This window comes from Nycticebus coucang, chromosome 8 (genome assembly GCF_027406575.1).
Source record: "Nycticebus coucang isolate mNycCou1 chromosome 8, mNycCou1.pri, whole genome shotgun sequence".
NCBI lineage: Eukaryota > Metazoa > Chordata > Mammalia > Primates > Lorisidae > Nycticebus > Nycticebus coucang.
In genome coordinates this window covers 77,980,094-77,993,258 of record NC_069787.1, presented here as the reverse complement: position 1 = coordinate 77,993,258, position 13,165 = coordinate 77,980,094, and the positions used below count along the sequence as shown (strand labels likewise).

At 40.0% G+C, this 13,165-nt stretch overlaps 1 protein-coding gene across 2 annotated transcripts in view; it reads right to left on the bottom strand.

Moving 5' to 3' along the window:
* Nucleotides 1–12,777, bottom strand: part of PDCD6IP (programmed cell death 6 interacting protein) — an 80,605-nt gene extending 67,828 nt beyond the window's left edge. Inside the window, exon 1 of one of the 2 annotated variants that reach the window (XM_053599006.1) lies at nucleotides 11,080–12,777. In XM_053599006.1, coding sequence (XP_053454981.1) covers nucleotides 11,080–11,288 — 209 coding nt within the window. In that variant the 5' untranslated portion in view covers nucleotides 11,289–12,777. The remainder of the gene's footprint in view (nucleotides 1–11,079) is intronic. The other variant, XM_053599007.1, reaches the window with a different exon arrangement.
* Nucleotides 12,778–13,165: the final 388 nt, after the last annotated feature.

Below are 13,165 nucleotides of genomic sequence, written 5' to 3'. Positions count from 1 at the left end.
TAAAAAAGGCTACCATTTCTCACCCATCAATGTAGTGAAAAGCACTAATTTATACTAATCAGTGAGTATTATCAACAATGTAAAGGAATTAAAAAACACACATACACCTGCTGATGAGAATATAAATTCTTACACTGTAGAAAACTGAAATCTGAACAAATATCCAGCTTTCCACCTTCCCAAAACCCTGATAAAAAAAGTATTTAAAAATGTAAAATATGTAAAGCACATGAACAACGAGAACAAGAAAGGAGATAACAGTATACAAGAGATACAAACTCTTGAACAAGATTTTCTAAAAGGTGAAAAATGAATGAATTAAAAAGAGAAAGCTAAAATCTAACTGCTTTAGAAGGAAAGAAGCCAACCAAGTTGAAGCCAAACCAGAGAAACCAGAAAAGGATTTAAATTAAGCATGAAGTACCTCTAAAGATAGTTCAATTTAAGGCTGCAAAGAGAAGGCACAGTTGAAAATTCTTGAAAGAAATTTTTAGCTTCCTATATAGTCTACTCTGAGGAGGGAAGGTTCTCTCTTAGAAAAATGTTAGGAACAGGGGAGGAGAGCAAGATGGCAGCCGAGTAACAGCTTCCTTGCATCTGGGCACCGTGAGTCCAGGGAGATAGGACTCCAGGCATCTCTGGCTGGTGGTATCTGCCTATCATCACCCCTGCGAGGATACAGAGAGTCAGCGAGAGACTTCTGGACCCCAAGAGGAGGACTAAAACAGTGGAAAACCGGCAAGTGGTCGCGTGTGTTCAATCGGTCTAAACCCGCCAGCAACTGTAAGTTCAGTAGCAGCGAGACTGCAAACTGGAAAGGCCTTACCTGTGAACTGTTTTGGTGTCTTTGGACTTGGCACTCAGTCTTGCCTTGGGGAGAGCCTGAGCAGGAATGCAGAGAACTTTGGCCTTGTCTGGGGCCGCAGTCTGAGCCACTGAGCCACAGGGCTGTGGTCCACAGGGAGCCATTGTGAGCGATCTGCCCCAGCAAGCTCGGCCCTCATGGTCACAGAGCTAGAATCGGGTGGGAGCTGGTAACCCAACACCGAGTAGCCTAAGGGTGGGGTCTGAGCCGCCTTGCAGCCTTAACCCTCAGAGGCAGAGTGAGACCAGTTTTGACACACTGGGTAAGTGGATAGCCACTTCAGCAGTGATTCCAGCGACAAGCACTTTCCTGGGAAGGCTTCTGCTCAGCAAGTTTACAAGTTCAAAGTGCCTTTTAAGTGGGCTGAAGAGAGATTTAGGGTGTCTACCTGCTGGGGTTTGAGAAATCAGCAGCCTCCAGTCGTATCAGAACTGTGATTAACATCTCATACCCCAGAAGACGACGTGTTGCCCAGGCAATGTTCAACAACATATACATACTGCTTTGTTTTTGGTTGGGTTTTTTTGTTTATTTTGATGTTGTTGATGTTGTTTTGTTTTTTAATTTCAACCTTTTCCGTACAGATCTTTTTTCTTTCTCAGTTTTTCTAGTTTAATTTCTAGTTTAATTCCCATTGCTGCCTTTTTTAATAACTAGAACTTCATTTTTGCTATTGTTTCTACCGCTATTATTTGGTTTTTCACCCAATTTTATCCCGTAAAGTTTTCTGTTTGCTTGTTTTGGTTTGATTTATAGCATTTTTGTCTTTCCTGTCTACTTGGTGGAGGTGGAGTACTGTGTCTGACCAGGTTAGCAAAGAGCTGCTGACCTCAAAGGAACCACCCAACTGGGCACCCCCAGAAGGTGTTTTTTTTTTTTTTTTAAGGTTGTGTCAAAGTACCCTACTGTACACCTATATTGCTCTATCTCCCTATTTCTGTGCCTCTCTTCTTTTTGTCAATATTCCTTTTACCCATCCCCTCTCCTTCCTCTATTTTTTTTTTTCTTTTCACTCGATCCTCCTTTCTTTCATGCCTTTCTTGCTCTTCAACCTTCTCACCCTTCTGGTCCTGTACCAAAAGGACTCATCTAACTCTTAGTCCACAGGCACGAGAACTTAAAGAGGAAGAGGAAGTGAAAGGAAAATTAGGGCAAGGAAACAGATAAATCACTCATGAGGAAGAATCAGCAGAAAACTCCAGGCAACATGAAGAACCAGTCCAGAACAACCCTGCCAAGGGACCATGAGGTAGCTACCTCAGAGGATTCCACCTGTAAAGAAATGTTAGGAATGACAGAAAGGGAATTTAGAATACACATGATGAAAACAATGAAAGAAATGATGGAATAATGAAGGAAACTGCTAATAAAGTGGAAAATAACCAAAAGGAAATCCAAAAACAGAATCAAATAAGAGATGAACGATATGAAGAATATAAAAAGGATATAGCAGAGCTGAAGGAAATGAAACAGTCAATTAGGGAACTTAAAGATGCAATGGAAAGCATCAGCAACAGGTTAGACCATGCAGAAGAAAGAATTTCAGAGGTAGAAGACAAAGTTTTTGAGATAACTCAGATAGTAAAAGAGGCAGAAAAGAAGAGAGAGAAAGCAGAACTTTCACTGTCAGAATTATGGGACTTTATGAAGCGTTCCAAAATACGAGTTACAGGAATCCCAGAAGGGGAAGAAGAATGCCCCAGAGGAATGGAAGCCATACTAGAGAATATTATGAGAGAAAATTTCCCAAATATCAGGGCGGCGCCTGTGGCTCAGTGAGCAGGGCGCCGGCCCCATATACCGAGGGTGGTGGGTTCAAACCCAGCCCCAGCCAAACTGCAACAGAAACATAGCTGGGCGTTGTGGCGGACGCCTGTAGTCCCAGCTACTCGGGAGGCTGAGGCAGAAGAATCGCCTAAGCCCAGGAGTTGGAGGTTGCTATGAGCTCTGTGACGCCACAGCACTCTACTGAGGGCAATAAAGTGAAACTCTGTCTCTACAAAAAAAAAAAAAAAAAAGAAAGAAAATTTCCCAAATATCACCAAAGATTCTGATACACTGCATTCAGAGGGACGCCCAGGTCGCCTCAACTCTAACCGAGCTTCTCCAAGACACATTGTGATGAACCTGTCCAAAGTCAAGACAAAAGAAAAGATTCTGCAAGCTGCCAGGAGTAAGCGCCAGTTGACCTACAGGGGCAAATCCATCAGAGTGACTGCAGACTTCTCTAATGAAACTTTCCAAGCAAGAAGACAATGGTCATCTACCTTTAATCTACTTAAACAGAACAATTTCCAGCCCAGAATTCTGTACCTTGCTAAGCTAAGCTTAAAAATTGACAGAGAAATCAAATCATTTATGCATATACAAACATTGAGAAAATTCGCCACAACAGACCAGCTCTACAGGAAATACTTCAACCTGTTCTGCACACTGACCACCACAATGGATCAGCAGCAAAGTAAGAACTCAGAAATTAAAGGAAAGAACCTAACCTCCACACTGATGCAAAAGATAAAACTAAGCAATGGACTCTCACAAAATAAGATGACTAGAATACTATCACACTTATCAATTATCTCAATAAATGTTAATGGCTTGAATTCCCCACTGAAAAGACATAGATTGGCTGACTGGATTAAAAAACACAAGCCATCTATTTGCTGTCTGCAAGAAACACACCTGGCTTCAAAAGACAAATTAAAGCTCCGAGTCAAGGGTTGGAAGACAATTTTTCAGGCAAATGGAATTCAGAAGAAAAGAGGAGTTGCAATCTTATTTCCAGATTCATGTGGATTTAAAGCAACTAAAGTCAAAAAAGACAAAGATGGTCACTTTATATTGGTCAAGGGAAAAATACAACAAGAAGACATTTCAATTCTAAATATTTATGCACCCAATTTAAATGTTCCCAGATTCTTGAAACAGACCTTACTCAGTCTGAGCAATATGGTATCTGATAATACCATCATAACAGGGGACTTTAACACTCCTCTTACAGAGTTGGACAGATCCTGTAAACAGAGATTAAACAAAGATATAAGAAATTTAAATGAGACCCCACAACAACTGTGCTTGATAGACGCATATAGAACACTCCATCCCAAAGATAAAGAATATACATTCTTCTCATCACCCCATGGAACATTCTCCAAAATTGATCATATCCTGGGACACAAAACAAATACCAACACAATCAAAAGAACTGAAATTTTACCTTGTATCTTCTCAGACCATAAGGCAATAAAGGTGGAACTCAACTCTAACAAAAATGCTCAACCCCACACAAAGGCATGGAAATTAAACAATCTTCTGTTGAATAACAGACGGGTGCAGGAAGAAATAAAACAGGAAATCATTAACTTCTTTGAGCATAACAACAATGAAGACACAAACTACCAAAACCTCTGGGATACTGCAAAAGCAGTTTTGAGAGGAAAATTCATTGCTTTAGAAGCCTACATTCGAAAAACAGAAAGAGAGTGCATCAACAATCTCACAAGCCATCTTATGGAATTGGAAAATGGAGAACAATCGAAGCCTAAACTCAGTAGAAGAAAAGAAATATCCAAAATCAAATCAGAGATCAATGAAATTGAAAACAAAAGAATCATTCAGAAAATTAATGAAACAAGGAGTTGGTTTTTTGATAAATAAAATAGGTAAACCATTGGCCAGACTAACGAGAAATAGAAAAGTAAAATCTCTAGTAACCTCAATCAGAAATGATAAAGGGGAAATAACAACTGATCCCACAGAGATACAAGAGATCATCTCTGAATACTACCAGAAACTCTATGCCCAGAAATTTGACAATGTGAAGGAAATGGATCAATATTTGGAATCACACCCTCTCCCTAGACTTAGCCAGGAAGAAATAGACCTCCTGAACAGACCAATTTCAAGCACTGAGATCAAAGACACAATAAAAAATCTTCCAACCAAAAAATGCCCTGGCCCAGATGGCTTCACTCCACAATTCTATCAAACCTTCAAGGAAGAGCTTATTCCTGTACTGCAGAAATTATTCCAAAAAATTGAGGAAGAAAGAATCTTCCCCAACACATTCTATGAAGCAAACATCACCCTGATACCAAAACCAGGAAAAGACCCAAACAAAAAGGAGAATTTCAGACCAATCTTACTCATGAATATAGATGCAAAAATTCTCAACAAAATGCGAGCCAATAGATTACAGCTTATCATCAAAAAAGCCATTCATCATGATCAAGTAGGCTTCATCCCAGGGATGCAAGGCTGGTTTAACATACGCAAGTCCATAAACGTTATCCACCATATTAACAGAGGCAAAAATAAAGATCACATGATCCTCTCAATAGATGCAGAAAAAGCATTTGATAAAATCCAGCATCCTTTTCTAATTAGAACACTGAAGAGTATAGGCATAGGTGGCACATTTCTAAAACTGACTGAAGCTATCTATGACAAACCCACAGCTAGTATTTTACTGACTAGAGTAAAACTGAAAGCTTTTCCTCTTAGAACTGGAACCAGACAAGGTTGTCCTCTGTCTCCTTTACTATTTAACACAGTGCTGGAAGTTCTAGCCAATACAATTAGGCAAGACAAGGAAATAAAGGGAATCCAAATGGGAGCAGAGGAGGTCAAACTCTCCCTTGCTGACGACATGATCTTATACTTAGAGAACCCCAAAGACTCAACCACAAGACTCCTAGAAGTCATCAAAAAATACAATAATGTTTCAGGATATAAAATCAATGTCCACAAGTCAGTAGCCTTTGTATGCACCAATAACCGTCAAGATGAGAAGCTAATTAAGGACACAACTCCCTTCACCATAGTCTCAAAGAAAATGAAATACCTAGGAATATACCTAACAAAGGAAGTGAAGGACCTCTATAAAGAAAATTATGAAATCCTCAGAAAGGAAATAGCAGAGGACATTAACAAATGGAAGAACATACCATGCTCATGGATGGGAAGAATCAACATTGTTAAAATGTCTATACTTCCCAAAGCAATCTACCTATTCAATGCCATTCCTATCAAAATACCAACATCGTACTTTCAAGATTTGGTAAATGATTCTGCGCTTTGTATGGAACCAGAAAAAAACCCGTACAGCTAAGGCAGTTCTTAGTAATAAAAATAAAGCTGGGGGCATCAGCATACCAGATTTTAGTCTGTACTACAAAGCCATAGTGCTCAAGACAGCATGGTACTGGCACAAAAACAGAGACATAGACACTTGGAATCAAATTGAAAACCAAGAAATGAAACTAACATCTTACAACCACCTAATCTTCGACAAACCAAACAAGAACATACCTTGGGGGAAAGACTCCCTATTCAATAAATGGTGTTGGGAGAACTGGATGTCTACATGTAAAAGACTGAAACTGGACCCACACCTTTCCCCACTCACAAAAATTGAATCAAGATGGATAAAGGACTTCAATTTAAGGCATGAAACAATACAAATCCTCAAAGAAAGCATAGGAAAAACACTGGAAGATATTGGCCTGGGGAAAGACTTCATGAAGAAGACTGCCATGGCAATTGCAACAACAACAAAAATAAACAAATGGGAGTTCATTAAACTGAAAAGCTTCTGTACAGCTAAGGAGACAATAACCAAAGCAAAGAGACCTACACAATGGGAAAGGATATCTGCATATTTTCAATCAGACAAAAGCTTGATAACTAGGATCTATAGAGAACTCAAATTAATCCACAGGAAAAAAGCCAACAATCCCATATATCAATGGGCAAGAGACATGAATAGAACCTTCTCTAAAGATGACAGACGAATGGCTAATAAACACATGAAAAAATGTTCATCATCTCTATATATTAGAGAAATGCAAATCAAAACAACTCTGAGATATCATCTAACTCCAGTGAGAATGGCCCACATCACAAAATCTCAAAACTGCAGATGCTGGCATGGATGTGGAGAGAAGGGAACACTTTTACACTGCTGGTGGGACTGCAAACTAGTACAATCTTTCTGGAAGGAAGTATGGAGAAACCTGAAAGCACTCAACCTAGACCTCCCATTTGATCCTGCAATCCCATTACTGGGCATCTACCCAGAAGGAAGAAAATCCTTTTATCATAAGGACAGTTGTACTAGAGTATTTATTGCAGCTCAATTTACAATCGCAAAAATGTGGAAACAGCCTAAATGCCCACCAACCCAGGAATGGATTAACAAACTGTGGTATATGTATACCATGGAATACTATTCGGCTATTAAAAAAAATGGAGACTTTACATCCTTCGTATTAACCTGGATGGAAGTGGAAGACATTATTCTTAGTAAAGCATCACAAGAATGGAGAAGCATGAATCCTATGTACTAAATTCTGATATGAGGACAATTAATGACAATTAAGGTTATGGGGGGGGAGGAAAAGCAGAAAGAGGGACAGAAGGAGGGGGCTGAGGCTTTGGTGTGTGTCACACTTTATGGGGGCAAAACATCATTGCAAGAGGGACTTTGCCTAACAATTGCAATCAATGTAACCTGGCTTATTGTACCCTCAATGAATCCCCAACAATAAAAAAAAAAAAAAAACAGATCACACTATTCAAAGTTGAACCCTTTAGCTCAAGACATTGGCAGCCACAATCACTCTAAAAAAAAAAAAAGGAAAATGTTAGGAACATCAAGCACAATTAAGGTGGGGCATGGATGGGACAGTGCTACCTGCCTACAGCATTTATCAGTTCTATCCTTCTTCTTCACTAAAAGAACTCCAATTTTTTAGCTGGCTATATAGCTGCCCATAATAAAAACTCCTTTTCCCAGCACCTCTTCTAGAAGATGGAGACACACCTAATAGCCAATAGCATATGAGCCAGGTGTTGTAGAACAGTTTGCTGGAAAACATCCTGAAGGCCGCACCCTCTGCCTTACTGCCTTCCTTCATGTTATGGTCTGGAACTTAGAATGACTGCAGTCTGACATGAGAACAAGAAACAGGCATCCTCAAACTTTTTAATCAGGGGGCCAGTTCACTGTCCCTCAAGACTGTTGGAGGGCCGGATTAGTTAAAAAAAATAATAAAACAACTATGAACAAATTCCTATGCACACTGCACATATCTTATTTTGAAGTAAAAAAACAAAACGGAACAAATACAATCACACCGACTCATGTGGCCCGCGACCCGTAGTTTGAGGACCCCTGCTAGGATTTACAGAATAGAAAGCTGAAAAGAGTCTGAGCTCCAGTGAATTTCACAACCCTGGACCCCAGAACTACCTAACTACCAACTTTTTACACAAGAATAAAATCTTAATTTAACTCACTGATAATGTTATCTACCACACAGAGATAAACCCAACCCTAAAACAGGTGCCATACCAAAAACAGATAACATGAAAAGCTACATATATGACTGTTGAGATTCCCAACCTCCATCCCCCAATCAAATTTCAAGAAGCTAATAACCAGACATTTTCAAAGGCAACTAGAAGCTTTCTCTCTTAAAAAAAACTGATAACCACAAAAGAAATGACACAATGCTGGTATCTGGGTTTTCCAAAACAAACACCAGCAGAGTTCCCATCTGATCACCCTATCCTTTTCCTTTCTGATGTACATCACATCCTATTGTCCAACCCTTTTTCTTTTTGATGTACATCACAAGACTAAGAGTTGTCTTGGGTCACACATTAAATACACAAACACTAATGAAAGTTGATGAGCAAAAGAAAAGGTTTTTGCATACTTTTGAGCTACCCAACACCACAGGTAAGCAAAACAATCCTCAAGTAATCAGCATGCAGGGGCTGCAGGTTGGACACCCCTGCTACTAAGGCTCTTCTAATCAACTTTTAGTAACAGCTACTTTATAAAGGATAAAACATCATACAAATGAGTTTTGAGACTTAGGGGTTTGTTTGTTTGTTTGTTTGTTTGTTTTTGTTTGTAGAGATAGAATCTCCCTATGTGGCCCAGGCTGATCTCATTCTTGGGCTCAAGAAATTCTTCCTCCTCAGCCTCCCAAGTAGCTGGGATTACAAGTGTGCATCATGTCCATCACAAATGAGTTTTTTAAGTGATCATTCTCATTAATATCATACACATAAATGCAGGAAAATGTATTTTAGGAAATTTTAATAGAACACCTACAAGTTAAAGAGACCAGTCTATTGCTGCAGCTACATGTGAAAAAATAGCTAGCTTCTATTCTTTTGGAATCCTCTTTTTCAAAATTTAAAAATTTATTAAGTTAAAAAATATATAAATGAAAGTTCACTCTGCACAATTATTCAAACATAATTACTAAAAATAAGATACTCCGCTTGATTTGAATGAACACCGCACAACTGTTTGACAACTGATTTTATAGCTTATGTACGTACTTAAGGAACTTTTGTGTACACCTCCATCACAGAATTTAGTAGTATCTCCTAGCTTAACCGAACCCCACTAGAACAGCAAAAAGTGAAAACCTTAATGTATGTTGAATGAATGTGCTAGGAGAGGATTATACAGAGGTGACTAAGGAAACATGGTTACTCTCAAAGAGACCATCTCCACAACAGCTCCACTACCTAGAACAGTCCACACATTTAAGTCTGATAAAATAAAGGAAAAGATGAATTAAGTTTTAAAGTTCATAGCAGAATCCTAATCAAACCATTATCCACCATCCTCCCTTGTCAGTTTAAACCTTTGTACCAACTATGCCTCTCAAGACCCCAAGCTCCTTAAGGGTTGGAACCAAACCTATTCCATAAGATTTTTATCAAAGGATTCATTCTGTCACAACTATGTGTTTTTAATATTGCTAGCGGAAAATCCTCACAGCTCATGTCTACATAAAAATTGCTTTGAACTTTTTTTAAGTATATTAATTCTAAAGATTGTCTAAGTATTCCTAGTTTAAAAAGTACATAAGCTAAGTATCAAACTACTGATCTCCCCAGCCCAACAGGCTTAGCTATAAAATTGACATCAAGGGATCACAATCTCTCTGAGCAATCTATTCAGTAGCTTTCTCCTTTGAGGAACCAACTCTTCCCTAGTCAAGATTAATCTTGCTTTGATCCACGGGGATGGGGATTTTAAAATGGTTGGATGGATGACTCAGACAAGGCCAATTACATTAGTTCATTCCCCACTATCATAGATGGGTGCAAACCAACCCTAAAGCCTCTCACAGACTTTCACCAGAACTAACAAGAAAAACCTCCCTTCTTTAAGATACTAAATGTTGTGGGCCATTATGATTACACTGGAGCTGCTGGTGGCCACCTCTCTCAATACATGAACAAAACTGGCCTAAGAAGGAAGGATCATGGAGGCAAGCTGATCTACAGTGGTGTCTAAAGCTAATGCAAGAATATCCCTAGATTTTTCAGTTAGCAGAAAGTCTTTTCCTAGCTTATGCTACTTTAGCCTGGGTGTCTGTTACTTGCATCCAAATATATTTGTGTTTCTCCTGTAAAATAAAAATATATCACACATAGAAAAAGAGATCATTAACAAGGTAGGCAAAAGAAATTTGTTACTGTGAAGTGCTATTGAAAATGTCACAAAAAATGTACCCTGATTAATTACAGCATTCAAGCATTTTGCATGCAATCATACCTGTTTGCAAACAAACTAATTTTAAGCAACCCATCTTGAACTTCCTCTTATGTCACTCGAATTTAATTTACAATAACTGTAGCTACTAACTTTCTGAATTCTCCATCTGTCATTTGATTGTTCTGAACTTATGAAGACGGTCCATTTCAAGTGAACAATGTAAAAAGCAATAAACAGACCTTTGGTCCATTGTTCCAATTTTCTCACTTCCCTGAAGGAGCTACTGTTATGAAATCTATATCTGGTCCAAAAAAGTCATAAGACAGTGAGGGAAGGTTCAGTTTAGGGACTCAAAAAGTGAAAACTAGTTCTGAGTAAATGTGGCAAGAGAAATGAGTACATGGCAGAGTGTTCCTTCTGGGTCAGGTACCAGATCAACCGGGCCTCAGCCGACCAGGGGTTGGGGCGGGAAGGTAGGACTAAAGGGCAGGGTCACCGCAGTCCCCGCAGGCCGGTTCCTGCTCAGTCAGGAAAAAATGCAGACCACACCTACGCACCCGGCCAAGCGGGCGGGGCGGCTCAGCCACGGTTACAGGATTGAGGCAGGAAGGCAAAGCGGAAGAAAGGGGGACAGTTAGGGGTGGCTGGCTGCGGACAACCTCCCCACTCCCGGTCCCCTGCCCACCTCAGGAGTGTCTCGAGCGCGCTCTCGTGTTTGTCCAGCGGGCGACCGACCGCGGCGCGGCGCAGCTTGCTCAGCTCCTCGGCCGCGCGGCAGTACTGGGCCTGCTCTTCCCCGCCGCTCGGGTACGTCTGCTGGATGAACTTCACTAGCGGCTTGGCCAGGTCCACCTCCGAGGTTTTCTTCAGCTGCACCGAGATAAATGTCGCCATGATGAGCGCCTCGGCCGCCGTTCGGGTCAAACAGACGGCGGGACAGCTAGAGGCCCGAGGCGCTCGAGGTACAGAGCTGGCGGACCGGCGGACTGACGGGCTGACGGACGTGAGCTCGGCCTGAGCTTCGGGTCCGGCCACTTCCGGGAGCTCTCGCGCAGGCGCACTCCGCGCGGGGCCCTTGCGAGGTCTGCGGTCACGTGAAGGTGTCGCTGCGACGCCGCTTACCTGAGCCCAACTACCCCTACGCTGTGCTGTAAGATCCTGGCTTTATCGGTATCTGGAATTCTGTCCTCCCCTCTTAGTGCCCCGGTGTGTGGACTACGTAGACTAAGTATTTCATGTAAGGATAACTGTTCCTTCACTTTAACAACCCCCGGTGAAGTACCCTGTTATTGCCACCTATGAGAGTCTGCGCCTACCTCCCCAAGACCTGACAGCCCTAGGGTTATCGTGACTTATGAAAGTTAATTCAGCTATTGTTGACGGGCTTCTGTGTACAGAGTGCACTGAACCTAGTAGGCAATGACTCTGCCATTGTGCCCCACAGTCAGGTAAGGACATAAACCCAAGGTAAACAAAAACAGCATCATAAGCAGAAAAAACGGGGTGCTTGGGATTTAGCATGTTAAGGTCTCTTAGAGGAACCTAATTTAAACAAGATAATTAGAGTAGGCTTTCTCTGAGAAGCTCAACTTAAAATGGCAGCTGCAATCTGAGAAGATACTTGACATTAGAACAGAAAAGTGAACAGGAGTAGGAAGTCAAGGCAGAGCCCCTAGACCTATAGATAACTTGCAAAGGCCCCAAGAGGTAAGCACTTCCCGTGATCAGTGCATAGGGGGGAAAAAATATGTGACAAGAACTTAAAAAGTAGAAATGAAAGAAAATATAAAATGGGGGAGTATCCATCAAATCATTCAGAAACTTGTAGTCCAATTTAAAGAATTCGTTCGGTATTATATAATAAGTGCAAAGGCACCTATAAATGACCGACAATTTACATTACGATTTACATTCTTTTAAATGACACTAAGCAATTTACATTTTTAAAAAGCCACCCTATGGATTAATCTGATACTGTGTCCCTTGAAGTATATGCTACTATCTATAGTATATTCCAGGCAAAAATATTTAATGTGAATTATCAAGCCTTTGCATCTAACATACAATCTATAAGAAATACAGCAGACAGATGAAAAAACAAAATGTTACCATAGGAAGTAAGCAAACAAATCTAAGTGAAACATTCAGCTGTATAAATGGCCTATCACTTCAACAGTTTATTTTCATGAAAAAAAAAATCGACTGCTTTATGCAAAGAAATTAAGGGACATAACAGTGTGGATTGGATCTTGGTTTAAGCAGACTACCTATAAAATGTATTTGGGGGACCATTGAAGAAATTTGAATATAGATGGAATGAGTATTAAATAAGATGAAACTGTTTTGCCATGGAAAGGTGAACATCATTAACTGAAAAGAGAAAGTCACAAAAAGTATGTATATTACAATATCTCATTTTGGTTAAAAAAAAGCATGTATATGTATTTATGTTCAAGAAAAAATGATTTAGAGGCTTTTATGCAAAGGTTTTACAATCATAATCCTTGGAAGTGGAAATGTATATATTTTTGTCTCTTTGTAAATTTTACAATATATTTACTACTTTTGTTATAATAAAAGTTTATTTTACCAAAATTTATAAAAATATTTTGTTTATTTTGATTAAACTATTCCACGTTAAAATAAATAAAATATCCTGCCTGGGTGGTGTGTAGAGAAAGCATTAGGAGGGCAAGAATGGAAGCAAGGACACAGCTCATGAGACCATTTCAGAAATCCAGGCAAGAGATTATGAAAGCTGACATTAGCAC